Below are 21,087 nucleotides of genomic sequence, written 5' to 3'. Positions count from 1 at the left end.
GTACGGGCGCGACACTGAGGGTTGCGATCCGTTGCCGGACACGAAAAAAAAAAAAAGGAAAGACACATCCTTCCTCTAACCCTTGCCACAGAGCATTCCCACTATTGCTGAACAAAAATTAATATATTCCCACAAATATTTTTTCTTGGAAAATCTTAGTGTATTGAATACAGGCCCTTGACACTTGGGAATGGAAACCTTGTTTACAGCCCAAAGCAGGAGCCTCTCAGATATGCGCACGCCCAGCAAGCTTGGTGTCAGGGCTAAGCATAGGCAGGGAGGACAGTGTTGGCACAGAGTGAACATGAACTTTCACATGTAGTCTAGATAACATAAATGAACTTAAAAATAAACCAGACAGGTTTACACTTGGCAAAAAGATGTGGAACACAAATGGACAGACGGAAGCAAGGTCAGGAGTGGGAAGGCTAGGAGCGAAGTGGACCCTGGGCCCCAGCAGCTCCAGTTGAGTTCTAACTGGCAGGAGGCTGGTCACATGGCCAATGCTCCCTCCTCCACCAGCAGGCAGGGAGGAAGTCTTCCCTGGGCCTGTGCAGGAGAAGCAGGTGATACCGCCTCTTTTGGCCCTAGTAAAGACAAAGAGACCTGGGCAGTATCTTCAGGACAAACTAAATAGAAAATGGCCAAAGAGCCCTTTAAAGGCTGCAGAAAGTGTCTCCTGAGAATTCTGGCTTCCCCTGCCACAGCCTGTATGGGGCCAGAGCGTGCTGGGACTGTGTCCTGCACAGGCTGATGGACAGTGGCAACCACGGGAGGTCATGTGGCAACACCTCCAGCCACTTCGCTGAGCAAGTAAAAAGCACTGGACCCATGGTGTGGCTGTTCTGAAGCTGAAGCATGTCTTCATTCAGGGGATGTTTAAGAAGATTACAAATGGCACAATGTAAAGGACAATCTCTACAGTAATACCAGGAGGGAACACTTGACCGAGTCCATTTGAGCAAGACTTGGAGCCCTTGAACAAGCACATGGAGTAGAAGGAGGTCAGTGCTCAAGAGTGATTAACATGGTTCCTTCATGACAAATCATGCTAGGTTCAGTGTGGAATCATGAGAGTGAATAAAGGGCACACCGACAACCTGACCAAATTTAAAGATAGAGATCCAGGGAGTACAGTAACACCTGACCCCTGACCTCTCCTTTGGGATCCAAATCTAACATGTACTATGTAACGAGTGAATAAAGGGCACACCGACAACCTGACCAAATTTAAAGATAGAGATCCAGGGAGTACAGTCACACCTGACCCCTGACCTCTCCTTTGGGATCCAAATCTAACATGTACTATGTAACGGGTAATGCAGAACTCACTGGGTCACAAAGTCATTCACTAGCCTATAAAATGCTGGCTGTCAAATTCCTCTTTGATCCTAACTTACACACATTTCTTCTGAGGAACTACAACTTCACTTTTAAAGGGCTCAGGCTCTCTTTCCAAGGCCTTTGCAGAGACATGGTATTTGTCTGCACACACTTCCTGCTGATGGAAACAAGACCAGGCCACTGACATGGTATCTGCAAGCCTGTGATGGAGGGGAGCATGGTTAGTCTGAATTGTGAGAAGAGGAATTTTTGCTCCTTTCTTCCTATCCCAATATTCTCACTCAGAGCAGGGGTAACTCTTTGCAAAAAGCTCGAGGACCCTCCCGAGACCACATCACTTCCTTTCAGCAACTGGTCTCCAGCATCTTAGCACATCCCAGGCCTTCTTGGCAGGAACTGCAGAGCAGGAGGTGGGTGTACAGGGTGAGCGCAGGGATAAGGGCAGAGGCATCATCTCCCACCAAGTTCATGTTCAGCAGACTGCCACTCACCGGGTAAGCAGACCTCAGAGCACAGCTTATTGTCCAGTGCTTTCACGCTTGCGATGTCAAAGTCATTGTTATTGTCACACTCCATACCTAGAAATACGCATGTCCTCTGGCCTGTAACGGAGTTAATGCAGTTAGAGAGGGGCTGGCTATGTTTTTCTCTGCTTTGCTGTCCTTAAAATAAAAATTTTAAAAATGGAGACAAAAAAGTCAAATCATATGTTAAAAAAGACTATAAGTCGGTAAAGAGTGGACAAAAAGGGGGTCAAATTGTGTGGGCATGTCTGTGTTCTCGTGCCATCCTGCTGTCTCCCTAATTGGCCCCTTTCCATCTGCTGTTCTCTAATAGGTCAGATCACCGGGAGGGCTGTGGGACACAGGCTCAACAGAGAACCACAACAGCAGGCAGAGCTCTGCCAGTGGCCAGGCCAGTGAGACTGTGGCTGACAGGCGCTACAGAAAACCAATGGGATCACCCTGCTCATGCCAGTGTCTATCTCGGGGCAAACTGGGTATGTTCATGACCACAAGGCTCTGCAAAATGATGCATACATAAAGCAACAACTAAAGGTCTTAGGTTCCATAATTTTGCATGCCAAATCAGAATGACCACATTCACAAAATTATGATTAAAGTTCTTCTGAGACCTAAGCCGTTATTTTGAGTATGTTTCAACTGACTAACCAGAAACCTACAGACAGGTAAGAGGGGATGGGGAAAGTTTTAGAAGTTATTTTCCAAGTTCCCCTTCTTTTTTTCCCTTGGTGAAAGGGAGATAAGAAGACATAAACCCGCAGTGTGGGCTGGAGAATGTCAGGCAGAAACAAACCTGGCCTTTCTGCACCTTTTTTTTGGCAGCTGGCTGGTAAGAGGATCCAAACCCTTGACCTTGGTGTTATCAGCACCACGCTCTAACCAAGTGAGCTAACCAGCCACTCCATGCTGCACTTTTTAGAAGCAAATATTCTACGGGGAAAACAATCAGAAAGGATAACTATGGAACTTTGAGCACTGAAGTCATCAATGAGGTCAGTGAAGCTTGCAGACCTGCTTGGGCTGGTGTGCAAGAGTGTGCGGGAGGCCCAGCCTCATGGCCCCATCCTTTCCTTCAGGCTCCAAGGCCAGGGGGAGCTGTCCAGTCTGCATGCATACCCCCTGACACTCCCCAAGCAATGGCCAGCGCTAAAGCAGAAGCGACTGGGATGACATCGCACACGTGTGCTCTGGAGGTGCCCTCTGCAGGAGGCATCTCCAGCAGCAGAGGGAAGAGTCTGGCTTCTGGAACATGCAGTGCCCCCTGCCCAGGGTGACTTTTCCAGCCCCCTTCTTCCTATTTCCTTGCTCTGTAGGTCATTCTTTCTTTTCTAGCCTTACTAGAAACAAAATTCTTCCAACTGAAGATATAATTGAAGACTGAACTATGGTAAAAAAAAATCATTACAGGACATTCTTGGGGGGGAGGGGAGAGAGGGAGGAGGGCGGGAGGTGTCGGTGATGGGCCATAATAATCATATATATTGTATATTGACAAAATAAAAATTTAAATTAAAAAAAAAATCATTACAACAGACTACAAAATACTTGGCTAAGATAAGCTGCTGAAGAAACTCGTATCTGTTTCCTAACGACAACTTTAATGTGTCTGCTGGCTCCTGAGACCCCTTTTTTTACAGTGACGCCAACCATTTTCTTCACTAAAGCAAAACCCGACCAGCTCAAATAGTTCTCCCTCCCAAATGGAAGAAACTGCTACTGCTGCTCCATATCGGGGCTGCTAGAGCAGCTTGGTGGGGCTCAGCTGGAAAGCTGCACAGGAAGGCAGGCGACAGGCATTACCCAAGAAGCTCCAGAATCTACTAAATGTAAATGTAGAACTATACATGCCTTCTGCAGCATCCTCACCCTGACATCCCTGGCTCTGAGTCTCAGAATGAGCTGGGAAGGTCACTGAGGTCACTGATAACCTTCTTGCTTTGATGTGCCATTGAGAGACAACCTTTCCCCCAACAGCTACACAGCTGAGCAGTGCCACCAAGTCACGCCGCACCCCTTTCTTTACTCTTAAAAGAATACCCAGGGGGCCGGCCCGGTGGCGCACTGGATAGTGCGCCGCTTGGGAAGCGCGGCGGCGCTCCCGCCCGAGGGTTCGGATCCCACATACAGACCGGTTCCCGCTCACTGGCTGAGCGAGGCGCGGGAGCAACACCGAGGGTTGCAATCCCGTTGCCGGTCCCGGTCCGGTGCGGGGGTGACACTGAGGGTTGCGATCCGTTGCCGGACATGGAAAAAGACAAAAGACAAAAAAAAAGGGCCAGCCCGTGGCTCACTCGGTAGAGTGCGGTGCTGGTAACACCAAGGCCGCGGGTTCGGATCCTATATAGGGATGGCTGGTTCACTCACTGGCTGAGCGTGGTGCTGACAACACCAAGCCAAGGGTTGAGATCCCCTTACCGGTCATCTTTTAAAAAAAAAAAGAATACCCAGGAAAGAAATATAAGAGGAAACAAAGGACCGGGACTTTTACCATCTTCTTGTGTGGGTGATCCATCCTCTTCCTCTATGACATCGTTTCCCTAGGACAGAAGGAAGGCCCTATGAGTCTGTAAAGCAAGTAAAATGAGTACACGGATCGGCTGGAGGCAGAACTAATCATCCTAATGGCATCTGACTCCAGGGCCTACGTTAATAGTGTACATTTCTCTTCTTTAATATGCCCAGAAGGCTTAGCAGAGGCAGAGTTTGCCCGGTGAGGCACGACTGACCTACAGGGACCAGGTCTGAGCCGCATTATAGATATATGCTTGGATGGTCTGTCAGGAATACCCTTGTTAATAGCTTAGCAATATTGTTTCTCTTCGGTGGAAATAAAAGCTATTAAATGAAAAAGCAAATCGTGAGATCATAAAACTTTCAGAAGTCTCTTAGGATCCCAAACTACGTCCAAATTCTCCTTTGAGAGCAGCTGGCTCCAGAAAACTTCTAGAACCGTCACTGTGAGCCGGGCATTCCATGGCATGCCACAAACACCATGGTGAAGGTACTCCTCGCACTGAACCGTAATCCTGTCTGCCCACTGGATGGGGCTCCTGGATGGGGGGAGTAGGTGGGGGAGGCAGAAACCTTGCCACTCAGGCCTGCATGTGCCCTAGTGCTAGGGAGCACCTGCGACATAGTCACCCTGTGCAAACTAGATGAACGAAGGCCAACACATTCTCAAGGCCCAGGGGCTGGCCCAGAAAGTTCCTTCTTGACCTCACTCCACGCCAATCTTGCTTAGAACCAGTGGCCTCTGCTGCCCAGTCAGTCCACAGGCCAGAGAGGGCAGCTGCTTTTGCTGCCATCCCACACTCCACTTCTAAGTGACCTGGGCTCGCCACCCAGGAGGGCTGCAATGCTGTGTCCTCACTGGCACCCCCGGCCACTGCTGGGGAAGGGGTTACCTCTGCATCCTGCCCTCCTGCTGGGAGGTCAGCAAAGTTGCTATCCGGAGACTCCACTGGCATCCCCTGCAAAAAAAGCAATGAAGACCCAGGGCACAGTTAGCACAGGCTCTCCTAGCATACGTTCATAACAGCAAACCCAACCCCCGTCTTCTTCAGTACAAAATTAGGGCTGAGCAGAAGAGTCCAATCTAAGGGAATGTCTTGTTTTCCACAGCACTCCTCCCAAGCACTTTGGGGGCTCTGCGGCCATCTCTGGTAGACCTTTTGTTAAGTTACTTCGGACACGTATGCAAAGCACAGGGAAGCAAGCATGGTCCTTGTGCCCTTCCCTTACCTCTCCTTCCTCTGAGGGGGCCCTGCAGGCAGCCTGGGGGGAAGGGAGAGCTTCTCCCTCCTCTTCAGTGCCAGGGGCGACGTAGGAGCCAGACATGGAGGAGACCGTGTCAGTGCTGATCTGGGAGGAAGCCATGGACATGACCGACTGGGCCAAACTGCTACTGGCAGGGTCTTTGGAGACAGAAGTTGGAGGAAGGAGAGAGACGTCAGGCATAGTTTCTACAGACTTAATGAGGAGCAGAGCCGTGCCAGGGGCGACGTAGGAGCCAGACATGGAGGAGACCGTGTCAGTGCTGATCTGGGAGGACGCCATGGACATGACCGACTGGGCCAGACTGCTACTGGCAGGGTCTTTGGAGACAGAAGTTGGAGGAAGGAGAGAGACGTCAGGCATAGTTTCTACAGACTTAATGAGGAGCAGAGCTCTCTCCTGCACTCAGGCAGTGAGGAGAACTGTGGCCTTATCTCACCCTCCCCTAAAGAAGATTTTAGGTTTAAGGTTTTCCAAGATTCTGCTCCTTCATATGTCAAAGCTCAGAACTCAACCTCAGGGACCAGGGATTTGCTTTTCCCTGTTGCAATTTAAAGGAAATCTGATGATGGCAGGACTGGGACTAAGAGAACTGATCTCCCCTAGCACAGGGTAAGCCCACTGTCCCGTCCCATCGTAGAAGAGCAAGTCCCCTTCCCTCTCAAGTCGGGGCCTATGTAAGTCAAGCAGCTCAGATATTGGCTCACTGCTCCCAAGTCCATTCCTGGAGACAAAACCAGGACAACTGTGGACTCGGTTGAGTGGAAAAAATGTGCAGCTGCCCCCTGCACCCATCTGTACCTTCTGGGGAGGAAATTGTGGAAGAGAGAGGCGTCCCTGTGCAAGATGACTGGTCGATAGCTCCCGATGATGACAAGGTGAGATTTTCGCTTTCTGGAGTGACACCACATTCCTGGGGAGTGTGGGAGGACACTGAGTGAGCACAAGTCGAACGTGCTGGAGAAGAAGGTAAGGGCAGGGTTCCTGGGTAGGGGTGAGGAGGAAAGGGGCACTGGGAGGAGCTAAGGCCCCCTACTGCCAGTCGACGTGAGTGGCACATAGAGGAAGTGCCAGCTTCTCTCCTGTTGTCACTCCACCTCAGCCCCGCCTGGATGGCTGTCTCCCAGGGGAGGGCACATTTCAGTCAGCACCTCCTGCCTGAGGCAAAGCATCTGCTGGGGCCATACAAAGATTGCAGCTCAGGTGACACAGGTCTCGTAGCAGCTGTGACATGGGGACACCCCAGGTTTCCCTGGGATTTGAACAACTTTCCTTCTGAAGGAAAAGAATAGAAAACCCGCAGAGGGCTCACTGCCTGCAGAATGGATGTGGACACCCAGTTAGTTCCAGCTCAATCGGTCTCAAACAAACAATGCCTTTCTTCCCCAAGCTGACTCCTCCCACACCCCATCTGTGACCCTGACCCCCATCTGTCAGTCACCTGAGCACACACCTCACCCGTCCCAAGTAGATGCAAAGTTCTACTGACTGTATCTCCACAATCTGCTCTCTCCTCTCCAGGCATTCCCTCCAGCCTGGGCCACCAAGACCGGTTCCTGGCTCTGTCTGTCTCCTGCCTAACCCAGTCTACACACCCTATCAAGCTGCCCTGGGGGAGCCCAGCTCTCACTGTATCACTGGCCTGCCATGAGCCTCTGCCTACACCGTCCCCCCACTACCTGGAGGTTTCTCTCACCTTTCTTCCATGTCTAAAACATTTCAAGATTCAACTCAAAGGCTGCTCCTCTATAACACTTTTCTGATTTCCTCCACTTATGGTAATCTTGTACCTCTCTGCCACAGCACTTTATTGTCCCTGTTTTGGGTGCACTTATTTTCTGCAGTTAAAACTAATTCATTTGTTCATTCATTCAACAAATAGTTACTGAACAAGAGCAACATGCCAGGTATGGAGCTATGATTCATGTACATGTCCTGTCCTAGCTAGACCTGAGCTCCTAAGGACAGGGACACTTTATTATCTTTGTATGTCCTGCTGTACCTAGCTCAGCACCTACAGACAGTAGACAGATAATAACCCTCTGTTAAGTAAAGTCTGTGAAGGATGCACAGTGTAGAAAATGCCAGCCTTCCACTTACGCACTGGCCTCCCAGCACACGGCCTCAGTGCCTTCCACCTGCTGCCCTATGCCTGGGGTCCTTGTTCTCGTATATCTGCATCACTTGCTCTCCCACCACCTTCAGTCTCTGTTCCTGGACCACTTTTAAAACGGTAACCCCACTTCTAGGCTGGGTACCCCTTTCCCCTCGGCTGACACACTGATCCACAGGACCATCTGACACACCCACGTTTTTTGCTTATTGTCTTTGTATCAACCCCCACCCCAACTAGCAAGAATACAAGTGCCATGAGGGCAGGGACTTTTGTAGTTTCTTCATTGCAACCATCCTCAGCAGACAGGCCTGGTAAATAATACTGACTCCATATATTATTGAACAAATGAATCTAACAAAACCTTAGCTGCTACCTCAGAGGGTATTAAAAAGGTGTTTGATGAATGAATGAAAGCAGATGGACATAAACAGCCATGCGCAGACAGGCCTGGTAAATAATACTGACTCCATATATTATTGAACAAATGAATCTAACAAAAGCTTAGCTGCTACCTCAGAGGGTATTAAAAAGGTGTTTGATGAATGAATGAAAGCAGATGGACATAAACAGCCATGGAGGTAGGAGGAAAGTACCTGGAGCCCAACACCCAAGAAAGGGAGAAGAATGTAAGTTACCTCTCTGAGATGATGAGCTGATGGTCTCTGAGAGAGCTGTGTCTCCGACTCACTGCAAGAACGTTCATCTTCCTCTTCATGCAACACGGAGGAATTTTGGGAAATGGATCTGTAAAAGTCCAGAGGGAAAAGCAGCTGTATCCAATATCCATTTAAAGAATGGAATTTACCCTGTATTCCATTAACCAGACTTCATAGGAAGAGGAGGACCTACGGGAGGGGAATTGAAGAGGAAATCCAAATCTTAAGGAGGAGGAGAAGAGAGGAGGGGAAGAGAACCAGAGAGGGACTGAGACCTCTTCTGGGTGTCAGCAACTCTAACATTTACCTTTACCTCGTTCAATGACTTGCTGTCTATACTTGGGATGAATCACTGACATTTTCAGGGTCTCAGTATTTTCATCTGTAAAATACTCTCCTTTACTCTGCCACAGAAACCTTGTCACAACTTTAAATGGTTAAAAGATACAGATCCCGTTTCCTTCAGCCTTCAGACTAAGGGATGCTCTCCACCATTCAGGCCCTATCCACAGTGCTCCATGTCCTCTTCCCTGTACCCCAATCCCTGCCCCCCAGAAAAGAAAGCACATGTAAGATATCTGTCTAATCAATTCTCCTAATTATCTAACATACCATTTTTTTTTTTGGCAGCTGGTCAGTATGGGGATCCGAACCTGTGACCTTGTGTTATAAGACTGTGGTCTAACCAATTGAGCTAACTGCCCAGCCTTACTTTCATTTCTTAATGTATGGGTAATCTTCCTCCCAAGGGTTCACCTCAGGTCTTTTGTGAGACTAAGCAGCTCTGGGAACAGCCCAGAGGGTCTAGTATGTCCCAGGGCCCCAGGACTTGCTCCAGCCTGCAGCAGGAGTACGATGGGTTGAAAGTGTTCATCAAGGACCCTAGGGACAATGCTGTTGAGCACTGCTACTCACTTGGAAAGACTTTTTTTGAGCTTGAGTCCTTGGCTGCTGCAGTCAGACAGGCGGTCAAGTGGGGAGAGCGTCCTGACAGGGGGCAGGTGGCCATCGCTGCCATATGAAGGTAGCATTCCTGAGAGGTGGCCATCCCCAAGCACGTGAAGTGGAGGGACTGCTGGGGATGGGGTGAGGGGCCCATTGAGGGCCTCCAGGAGAGACACCACTTCATAACCTGGTGGAATATTCTCTGAGGACTAGGGGAATCAGAGACAGGTTGAAAAATTAATTAAGTACATTTTGCTGTATGGCTTGATCATGTTTCTTACTCTACACTAAAAAATGTTTTCTTTTACATCTGGTCTGGGGTGTCTGGCAAAAATATCCTCAGCATTAGAGGCAGAGAAAAGATAAAATGTCAAAGAATCACAGATTCCTAGTATGTACCACATTTATTTAGAAACCAGAAAGCTGCATTGCCCTTGCTTTCATAGACTGTATAATAAACCCCCTCCTAATTTGAAGGGTGTTATAATAGGGTTAGGAATTTCTTTTTTTTTTTTATCAAAACATAACTGATAGTACATATCTGTAGGGTACAGTGTTGAATATTAATACCTGTATGCAATATGTGATGCTCAAATCAAGATAATTAGTATATTCAACATTACACAGTATGTATTTTGTGGCCCTTTTTTCCTGATTTTAATAAAATATATATTCATTACAGGGAATTTAGAAAATGCATAAAAGTAGAAGCAAGGGAAAAAAATCACAAATAATCAAATCACCCAAAGTAACTTTTGTTGGCATTCTGGTGTATTTTCTTACAATTTTCTTTTCTTTGAACTATTTACACAGTTATGATCAATCTGTAAGTAACAATTTTATATCCTCCTTACTTCACTGAACGTGAATATTTTCCTATGTCTTTGAAACCTCTTCCATATACATCCCCTTTTCATAGACAACATAAGTTTCTGAACTATTTTATAAGTGCTGGGTATTTAGTTGTATCCAACATGTCTTATTGTAAATGTTGTGATGAACATCCTTGTATATAAATCTTACTCCAGATTATTTTATTGGTATTAAATTCTTAGACCTTAGACTACTAGGTATAAATGTTTTTGAAGGCTCTTGATATATACAGCTGTTTTGTTTTGAATTTTCAATGCCCTTTCCAGTTATACTCCTATAAGCAGTACAGAATTCCCATTTTGATTGCCTCTCTGCCAGCATGGAGTACCTTTAAAAAGGAAAGTTTTTCAATTTGAAAGGTGAAAAATGGTATCTTATTTTATTTTGCATATTGTTGATTTTTAATGGAATCAAATTTTTTTTCCTTTTTTTTTTTTTGTGATGCTGGCCAGTACAGGGATCCAAACCTGTAACCTTGAGGTTATAAGGCTGCATTCTAAGCAACCGAGCTAAGCAGCCAGTCCTGAACTTTAAAAAAATGATTGTTAACCAGCTATATTTCCTCATTTGAGAATTTTTTGTTTACATCCTTTGCCCATTTATGTATTGTTTTATTTATATGAGCTATGGCAAAGATACTACTAGCCTTTCCTCTTACATATACTCATATGTTGTGCTTTTTTTTTCTTTAAACAATTTGTTGTTTGTTTTTTAATTTGGGTCACCTTTTAGACCTCTGTAGTGTTGAACTTTTTATGTGGTCAAATCTACAGGTTCTTTTTTTTTCCAGTTTTCCACTGCTTTCAAGCTTATGGTCCGCCCCCAACCAAAGTCAAACAAATAATCATCTATAATTAATTCCAGGTTTTTTTTAATTCTAAGTTTTCAATGTTTTGTTTGGTTTGCTTTGCTTTTAATATAGTTAACCCGTTACTCCATCTAAAATTTATTTGTTATCTGGTAAGAAGTAAAATGCTAAAGTGATTTTCCCTCCCTAAATAGCTAACTAATTATCCTAACACCATCACTGAATAATAAATATCTCTCACCAGTGGGTTAATCTATGAAACCGAGGTCAATTATTTTGTCTACTCGGCTTCCAGTCACTGAAGCCATGAAATGGGATAAAGAAAAAGTTACCTTCTTCAAGGATTCAAATAAAGATAGCAAATTGTATTCAAATCCAAAACAATCATCCCCTTGTTTCTACTTGGGTGAGTTCCAGAACTGGACCCCATTGCAGGGAAACTGTGAGCAGATGGCTCTAGGAATGGTAAACATTAACTGGAAAACACGTTCCCAAGGAAGCAAAGGGAAGTTTTAATGACCAGTACTCAATTTTCTGTTGTAATATTGGTTGGTTTAACACAGCACGATCACAGCTGGCCTACTAAGTACTTCAATGTGCCAAGGTTTAAGTCCTTGCTGCAACGCCATTTAAAAAAGGGCGGGGGAAAAAAAAAAAAAAAAAAAAAAGCCAGCAAGGACACCATAGAGCATTTAATTCAGAGCGGCTGTGTTTCTGAGCCCAACTTACTGAATGCTCTTCAGAGTCAGATGTCTGGGATGAGATGATGGGGTTAAAGCTGGTTGGGGACAAGGGGCCCAATTTTTTCCTCATGGCTCTGATCTGAAGCAGTGCCCGGAAGGCTGTGAAGAAGAAAACAGACAATCAGGACATCCTGATGCAGGATTAAGGATGAACAAGAGCCCAGACAGATACCACAATCCCTCCCAGCATTCATCACTTTGCCAGAAAATGTCCTTCTTGTCCTCACTCCCACCTGCCACTCCCCCTGCCTCTCTGGGGCTTACGCAGTCGGCAGATGGGGCAGTTGTTGGCCTGGTAGCGCAGGGTGTCTGCACAGGTGTTACAGAGGCAGAGGTGGCGACAGGGCAGAATCAAGGTGTCCCGAACATCTGAGAGACATACCACACACTCAGCACTGTTATCACTCACTTCGTCGTCAGCCACCTGGCCAGGGAGACAGAAATTTAGCCAATGACACATTGCCCTTCATGTCCCATACTTTATTTACAAGACAGCTTGGCTGAAGGGCTGAGATGAATAATAAGAACAAAACCTACACTGATGTTGGACTTTATAGTTTACCCAGTACTTTTGCATACTTAGTTTCACTGCTCTGAGAACTGTTTATCTAAAGTGGAGAGGATGGAACTAAGCACTCCAGCTTATCCTATGAGGCTCACGTCTGGTCCTCTCTGACAGTCTGAGCTCAAAGGACCTAGGGGACCACACAGATGAAGAGGAAACAGCAATGAAAGGACCCTGACAGGAAACCGAGCTGAACAGAGCTCTGTAGCAGAAGGACAAATCCACGCCAGCCTCTTTTGCTATTTCCAAAGTGATATCAGCATAATAATCTGAAGTGAGGAACAATAAAATGCCCTTCTAGGACCTAACTGATTTCATAGTTTGGCACACTAAATCCCTAGATCCTGGCTTTATCAGAGAATTTCTGACTCTGCCTCCTGGGAAGAGTACCTTCAGAATTTTGGACAAAACTTACCTTAGAATCTTGTGTGTTGCACTTGTTTTCAATTCCATAGATTTCCTGAAGGAGGTAGCTGACCCCATCTACCTGAACAGCAAACAGAAAAGTTCAAGGACTGGCTGACTCTACTGTGAGACAAGAATGGAAACTCCCCGCACCCTCCACCATCGGTAACCAAGGACTACTGATTCACAAGAGAAAAAATCAAAGGCCTAGCCAAGTAAAGGATGCTTTTATTTACTTATGTTTTCTCTTTGAGAGGGGAAGAAAAATTAAATGTTTAACTCACCTACCATTAAATCCAACAGGGGACATAAAATTTCACAAATGCTACAATAATTCTTATACTGAAGCTCACTATTCTGGACAGTTAAGAAAAAAAGAAACAGACTAGAAAAAGGATGGAAAGATATATATCAAAATATAAGCATTAGCTATGTGATAAAATTTAAGTTCAGACATTATAAAAGAGAAAGTAATGGAAAAAAGAAAGAAAGAAAGAAAGAAATAGGCAAGGAAAAAGAGGGGGAGGGAAAAATGGACATGCAAAGGGGGATAACAAGACCTTGAAGGAGAGGCCGGTGGTGCACCCCCACACCCCCTACCATGTGATGCCACCCCATCCTCAACATGCAGCAAAATTACCCCTTTTGGCCCTGTTTTTTTTTTTAAAAAGATGACCGGTAAGGGGATCTTAACCCTTGACTTGGTGTTGTCAGCACCACGCTCAGCCAGTGAGCAAGCCGGCCATCCCTATATGGGATCCGAACCCGCGGCCTTGGTGTTGTCAGCACCACGCTCAGCCAGTGAGCAAGCCGGCCATCCCTATATGGGATCCGAACCCGCGGCCTTGGTGTTGTCAGCACCACGCTCAGCCAGTGAGCAAGCCGGCCATCCCTATATGGGATCCGAACCCGCGGCCTTGGTGTTGTCAGCACCACGCTCAGCCAGTGAGCAAGCCGGCCATCCCTATATGGGATCCGAACCCGCGGCCTTGGTGTTGTCAGCACCACGCTCAGCCAGTGAGCAAGCCGGCCATCCCTATATGGGATCCGAACCCGCGGCCTTGGTGTTGTCAGCACCGCACTCTCCCGAGCGAGCCACAGGGCCGGCCCTTGGCCCTGTTTTTTAAAACCCCAACTGCCAATACCCAATCCCATTCCCACTAGCCTGGTCCATGTCAGTGCCTAAGCTGGCCCTTCCCTGTTTCGGTCTAAGAGCCCACTTCTCTCTTCTGCCTCGCCTCTGTTCCCAGACATCCCCTTCCCTAAGACCTAGCCTGCCTCTCATTTCATATCCTACTTTCCAGTTTGAGAGTCTGTTGCATCCTATCCAGGCCTCCTGGAGAACTAGGCCTCCCCCATGAGGCAACTCACCAAGGCCTGGCCTGCCCAAGTGGTACCCTGAGCTCAGATTTGTTTCCTCTTCTGCCTCTCTTAAAACTTGTTTTAACCTAGCAATTACATTGGAAAGGACATTATCAAATAATTCATACTAAGGTATTATTGACTACTATCAACCTCATTAACCCAAAAGAATGAATAATGTAGTATTTCTGACATCTGTCAACCATCTGTATAGGGGCCTTCCTTGCATCTCAATGAAGGCCAAGCCTGCCTCCCACCCAACTGCTCCTCTCCCTCCACATGATGGCCTGCCCCTCACCCACCCTCCCTTGCTAATGCCACTGGCACCACTCTTCCCCCTCAACCTCCACGACACCTCCTCCTACCTCTGCATGAGTGGAAAGAAAAGTGCTGGCACATGGTGGGGTTAGCACTTCTAGTAGACATATGCATAAGCTGCTGATCATTCTGGAAGGGGGAGAATGACAGCAAACTTTGAATTTTAAAAAGAGAATGGGGGGATGAATTAAGCCAAGAACTCTAAGTGACCCTTCATTGGACCCCAGTACTTTATCCTTTTGCTTGAAATGTTTCTAACCCTGGCATTTTAAATCAAAGGAGTTCTCCCTAAACCCATTGTCAGGAGACAAATTCTGTCCTTTCATTTCTCAAGTCTTTTGCTTAGATAATGGCCACCTCAACACCAAGAATTCTGGAACAGTAAAGACACCAAAAATCAGTGTTCTTTTTAGGACACCCAAGTAGTTTCGAACACAGGAAAGCAGTTCCTTTTTTTCCTTTTCTTCTTTGATTAAGAAAAGAAAGGGAGGGTGGAAAGAAAAATGTTTAGCAAAAAATAAAAAGAAAGAAAGAAGAGAGAGAGAAAGGAAGGAAGGCAGGCAGGCACTAAGTCCAGGCCCTCAAATACTCACGACTTGTTTCTGTTTGAGCGGCTTGATGCAGAAAGTCCCATCTGTGTGCTGGAATGAAAACAAGATAGTTATGACAAGTAAGGGAGGACAATACAGCACCAGATACCTTTTGATACTTCTCTCAATTACATATGTTCTTAGACACTCACAGGGTGAAAGTACAGAATCCTAATACCGAAGGGTCTCACAGTCTGACCCTTTCATCTTAAGTAAATGAGACCAAGGCCTAAGGAACTGAAGGTCATGCAGCAAGCTGGTGGCAGAGCTGGGCTGGACCCCAGCACAGGCCAGGGTGCTGCTTGTTCACACCACCATAGTCTCTCAAGCCGGCCCATTCTGCTGAACTCAGGCCACCAGCAGGCAGGTTCCCACATGTCCATGCATGAAAGAAAGGGCTAAACATCATACAGTGAGGACCCATAAAGCTACTTACCTTCTCAAAAGTACCCAGCAGTACATGGCAATGGCCAAAATACTCTGAAAGAAATGGAGGCACACGGATGAAAAAGGCCAACACCACACCTTGATGCCCACCACCTGCCTGGATTCCCTGCAAACCAAATGTGCTGTCCCCAGAAGGGCATGTTATGTGTAACCCAACACTCTTAACATCAGCCTAAGGAGCTTGGGGTCACACATGTGACAGGAGGCAGAACTGCCCGACTGAGATCCACAGCTCATTCTTGGGCCATAGCTGCTACCAGGACTATGCCACGAAAGGGTGGCGTGCATAGCAAAAGAAGACAGAAATCACCCTACCATCTCCTTCATCCACCGCAGCATGGACCACTAATGGGTAAACCTCTCGGTCCAGATCAAAGCCAAGCTGAAGGGAATGAAAAGAGAAAAAGAGGACTTAACACATGTAGATGGCACAGTAAGCCATCAGATAGGGAGGCGCTGTCAAGAGGCATTAACCTCAGCTCTGCTCCCATTTATCAACCTTGTAACTACCCAAGTCTGTTTAACCAAAGGCCACCAGTTGCATTTTTAAAATCTCACAGACGCAAAGCCCTCTAACCTGCAGGTGTTTTTCTTTGAGCATGGCTTTCTCAAAGTATCCTTGGGCCACTATGGAATAGAAAAATCAACAAGGTAGGTAAATCCTTGCTGTGAAATAAGCAGAACTTCTAAGGGCAGGAAGAGGTCATGAGTTGGAAAAGTGAGTGCGGTCTCCAGGAACCTGGACGGCCTCTTTGCTGTGGGCCCAGGTCCCCAGAAGCTCCCAGGTCCTCCCGGGGCTTTGTATGGAAGCCGCACTGGGGCAGCTCACCTCCTCTTCAGACCATTCGGATGGATCCACGGTATGGGAGGGCAGGCAGAACTGCTGACACACCCCTCGCTTGTAGTGCACAGTCTCCGACTGGAGGCTGTTGTCTTTCGGAATATAGCTGTTGATACAAGTGGGAAGCAAAGCAAAAGTTAGTACCTAGCCCAGAAGGACCTGACAACTTCCTCTGCCTCATACCTGTTCTCAATTACCAACAGGCTCTAGCATAGAAAGGCCTCCTTTATCACCCATTCCCTTTGCTCTTCTTTGGTAATGTTATCAAACTTATCTCTTCAACCCACGCAGCCACAGAAAGGTCACTTAATAGATTTATAACAGCATCTTAAGGACTGAAGGGCTATGCTGCCACCTGCCACTGTACCAGGATGGTACAATTTGAAGGGACAGGTGAAAGAGGAGGGCTTTGTAGAATTAAATCTACATTCAGGAACCAGATCTCACCTGGTTATAGGAAAAGCATGTTTTCCTCCATAGGTGAGTGCATAAGACATGAACCCTACCTGTCCGGGAAGGAAGCGGCTTACCTGACCTCTTGTTCTTACCTGGCAATACCATTCTGGAACTCTTCGGTGGCTTGATAATAGATGGTGATGGCTACCTGAGCATCTGTGTCGAAGGTGAACTCGACATTGTAGTGGACTTTTGCTTTGCCGGCCTCTTCCTCAGGGCTCTTCACTTCCTCAGCACATCTAGAAAACCACAAAAGACTCAGCATTTGGGAGGCAGCATATCAATATTTTAAAATTTACCTTTTTTTTTTTTTTAAAACAATACATGTGGGCTTCTGTCCATGATCATAAACATAGGTCTACATCTTCATTGTTAATGATTTGCAGAGTTCTTCATTACCAATACTGTTGGGTATTTAGGTTATTTCCAATATTGCACAGTGCTACAATTAACATCCTTGTGCATTTGCCAGACTTTTTTATTTTAGTTTTTATTTTAATTAAACTTATTAATCACATAGTTTAAAAAGTTTCCACAAGGCTTGTTACAAAAACCAGCAGGTCTTACTCCTTCTCTTTCCTCTTTTTCAGCTGAAAGCTGATCATTTTGGCATTTACCCACATGTTTCTAAATAACATGCTTGGGTTACTACTTTTATTTATTTATTATTTTAGCATCTGGCTGGTATGGGGATCCAAATCCTTGGCCCTGGTGTTACAAGGCTGTTCCCTAATCAACTGAGCTAACTTGATTTTTCAGCTTAAGGCATTATCTGTTTTGATTTCCTACTATGAAAACGAGGATTTCTTTCTCTTTCCTCACTCTGCCCCACATAAGAACTCTCCCATCCCTTAGTGTAGTTCTATCACAATTTTATCAGTTCAGTACTTTAGTGTCTGTATTATGGTGATTATGTAAACATTATTCACAGGTTAGCCACAGAGTAGTCTATGATTATTTTTCTTTTCCTGCGTACCTTTTTCTTAGAGTTAGTGCTCATCTTGTGTTTTTCAGTTGCTTAGTTTTCTATGCTGTCATCACAAATTCTGACCCAAAGTCTCTGCCAGCTGTCTAAATCTCTCAAGACACACAGATGCTCTGGGTGGTCCACTCATTTAATCTTCCTGAGGAGGCCCCTTCTGGAGCCCTCTGACCTGCTTCCTCTGGATCCCTGGCCCTCTGTACCTGGCACCCAGCTGCCATCCTGGAATCCCGCCCTAGCCCCCATCATCCTGGTGGTTCCCTTCTGCCTCTGTCCTGTGCAAGCTCATGTCTTCCTCTTTCTTGGGATACTCTTTCATTTTGGTGACGCACTCTTCCACTAGCTTCCTGAAAAAGGATGTGTTGGGGGATAAACTTTTTGAGAGCTTTTATTCTACACTTGCACTTCATCGAACGTTTGGCTGAGCAAAGAATTCTAATCATAAATACTTTTTAAAAGGCATTTGAAAGCTTCACTGCCATATCTTTGAGCTCCCAGTGTTGCTCTCAAGAAGTCTGAAGCCGTTCCAACTGCTGATCCTTCTTCTTCTGACAGCTTACAAAAGCTCCTCTTTATCATTCATCGTGCTGGGCACTTGGTGCTCCTTTCCATTTAGAAACCTGTGCCCTCTGGTTCTGAGAATTAATAATGTATGTCACTAATGATTTCCTTCCTTCTATATTTTCTGTTCTCTCCAGAACTGTTGGATGTTAGGCCTGTAAACTGGTGTTCTATTATTTGTATCTTTTTGCTCTACTTTCTAGAGCAAATATTTCAACTTTTCTTCCTACCATTCTACTGAATGTTTCATTTCTGCTGCTATGTTAATTTCTAAGAAAGCTTTTTTTTTTTTTTTTTTTTTTTTTTTTTTAACCATACCATGCTCCCTGGTATGGTAAGAGAGCTTTTTTGTTTCCTAAATGCTTTGTGTCATTGTATCCATAAAATAAAGTGACAGTATCTTCTCTAATGTTTCTGTGGCTATTAATGAAGTTTTCTTCTTGCAGTTTTTGTTTCCAATTAGTAGTAGTTGTTTTTTCTGTTGGTTTGTTTTGCCACTGTTTTTCATATTATAGGCATTCCTTAACACAACTAAGAATCTTTGGCTGTCTGCTCATATTTAAGAAATTTGAAACTGCTGATTAGAATTCAGTATATAACAGGACTCAGGGACCCTGGGCTTCACTGTAGTCTAATATGGGTCTTTCAAGGAACCTCCAATTCTAGTCTCCTAGGTTTTCCCACCCAGTGGTCCAATTCCCAGAGAACAGTTTTCCTCTCTCCTGACAATGAATGGCCTGGCTTCTGGCATTCTGGGGCAGAGTGGGGAGGCAGGCTAGAGGGCTCAGCATCTGATCTGTCTAAATTCACTTAGCCCCTTGTTTTTAGCACTGAGTCTGGCCCTTAGCTGTGCCTGCATCCCCCACATCCACAGATTCTCTGTTTTAACCTTCCTAGTCAGTCATATGCCAGATTTTGCCAGGATGTGGGAAGGGTAGTTCTAGCTGTGTTGTACAAGGGAGAGGATCTGACTACCTGTTAGGCAGGCTTTCCACCAATCCTCTCCATTTTAGCTTTCCACCTTCACTTCCAGAGGGAGCTGGTACTGCCAATTCCTGATCCTTTGGGGGATATCACAGTATACACTGGGAAGTTCTCAGCTTTTCCTTCTGCTAGCTCAGGATTCTGATTTCCTAGGTCTACTAAGTCATTTAACATTCACCATCTGTTTCTAGCTTCTAAGATTTTGTTGCTGTTGCTCCTTTCACATTCTCCCAATTCTTATGGATTTATGCCTTTCTTTTTTATTTTTGTGGATTTATGTCTTTAAAAAATACTTGCATTATTATTTAGTAGGGTTTTGAGAGGAAGCAGAAGCAGATGTTCAATCTCTAGGTTTACCTGGAAATCTGAGAATCAGAACATACTCTATTCCCATAATCTCAAATACACACAAAAAAAAACACCCTTCACCTTAACATTTATTGAACACCAGCTGTTTTCCCTTTCTGTTATCTTATTCAATTTTGACAACCACCATGAAAGGTAAGGTTGATTATCAGATGGGAAACCCGAAGCTCAGAGACTTGTTGGAGCAAGCATCCATGGAGCTGGGAGGCAGATTGATCTTTGGCTTCCAGGCCCGGTTCTTCCAGCACATCACAGCTGCTTCACTCTACTCTCAATCTGCAGCCAGGCCACCACATAAGGGGCCAGGACCTCACAATGGCACAGGCCCTTGAACACATCTCTATCAAATGTATGAACATCCATATGTGAAGAGAGAAACCAAGTGGACAGGGGAGCTGACAGCGGGCGGGCTCCCAAGGACTCTTAGGCTCAGTCTGCTCTGTTTCTGTAGGAACACCTTGCACAGGGGGACTGTTCTGTAGCTGACAAGTACCCCCTTGGCTCCCTCGTTCCCAGAGTTGACCCCAGATGTGGAGAGAAGCATTGCTAAGGAAGCAGTAGGAAACATCAAGGACAAATAAAATAATAATTAAGAGGGACATAAAATAAATTAATGGTTACTCAGGGCTGCAAGGAGGAGTTTGGGGACAATGGGGAGTGACCGCTAGTGCATATATGGTTTCTTTTTGGAATGATGAAAATGTTTTAAAATTAGATAGTGGTAATGATCCACAACTCTGTGAATTCACTAACAACACTGAATCGTACACTAACATGAGTGAATTGTATGATATGTGAATTATATCTTGAGAAAGTTATTATATTAAACAAAAATCAGAAAGAAACTTCCTAATGCTAATTAGGCATCTTTGTTCATTTAGAAAAATTCAGGACTTCTGGTTTGCCCTAATCAAATTTGTCTCTCCCAGGAACCAGAGAGCCTTAGGAGACATACTATTTGCAGGGGCAGCATCAGATTAAAAATTATACAACCTCAGGAATTGCACAAAGAAGGCAAATATTGATGATAATATTGATGGTGAGGATTAAACAACCAACCCAGGGCACTATGAGTTCCTTAGAGGAAAGGCACATGACATTAGGAAAACAAAAGTAAATATAAGCAATTGGGCTGGCCAGTTAGTTCACTTGGTTAGAGCGTGGTGCTGATAACACCAAGCACCAGGGCCAAGGGTTCAGATCCCCACACTGGCCAGTTGCAAAATAAATAAATAAATGCACACACATAAGCAATAAAAAGGATTTTATATCCCAAGTTCAAATATTCCCTTTTTATATAGGCTTGTTGGGGCATCTGCAAAATTCCCCTTTTTTCTCAATTCTTCTTCTTTTTTTTTTTTTTCCTTTTTGTCTTTTTTCGTGACCGGTAACGGGATCGCAACCCTCGGTGTCGCGCCCACACCGCG

The 21,087-nt window shown here is 45.5% G+C and overlaps 1 protein-coding gene across 1 annotated transcript in view; it reads right to left on the bottom strand.

Moving 5' to 3' along the window:
• Positions 1-21,087, bottom strand: part of RNF157 (ring finger protein 157) — an 88,250-nt gene that overhangs the window by 5,393 nt on the left and 61,770 nt on the right. The window contains exons 4-18 of the mRNA XM_008582449.1: positions 16,860-17,006; positions 16,300-16,417; positions 15,786-15,852; positions 15,460-15,503; positions 15,027-15,074; positions 12,764-12,835; positions 12,048-12,207; positions 11,770-11,882; positions 9,330-9,568; positions 8,394-8,502; positions 6,444-6,555; positions 5,610-5,782; positions 5,273-5,338; positions 4,357-4,405; positions 1,836-1,946 (exon numbers count right to left, since the gene is read on the bottom strand). Coding sequence (XP_008580671.1) covers positions 1,836-1,946; positions 4,357-4,405; positions 5,273-5,338; positions 5,610-5,782; positions 6,444-6,555; positions 8,394-8,502; positions 9,330-9,568; positions 11,770-11,882; positions 12,048-12,207; positions 12,764-12,835; positions 15,027-15,074; positions 15,460-15,503; positions 15,786-15,852; positions 16,300-16,417; positions 16,860-17,006 — 1,628 coding nt within the window. The remainder of the gene's footprint in view (positions 1-1,835; positions 1,947-4,356; positions 4,406-5,272; positions 5,339-5,609; positions 5,783-6,443; positions 6,556-8,393; positions 8,503-9,329; positions 9,569-11,769; positions 11,883-12,047; positions 12,208-12,763; positions 12,836-15,026; positions 15,075-15,459; positions 15,504-15,785; positions 15,853-16,299; positions 16,418-16,859; positions 17,007-21,087) is intronic.

Source organism: Galeopterus variegatus, unplaced genomic scaffold (assembly GCF_000696425.1).
Source record: "Galeopterus variegatus unplaced genomic scaffold, G_variegatus-3.0.2 Scaffold2618, whole genome shotgun sequence".
Classification (NCBI taxonomy): Eukaryota; Metazoa; Chordata; class Mammalia; order Dermoptera; family Cynocephalidae; genus Galeopterus; species Galeopterus variegatus.
This window is presented reverse-complemented; position numbering and strand designations above follow the sequence as displayed.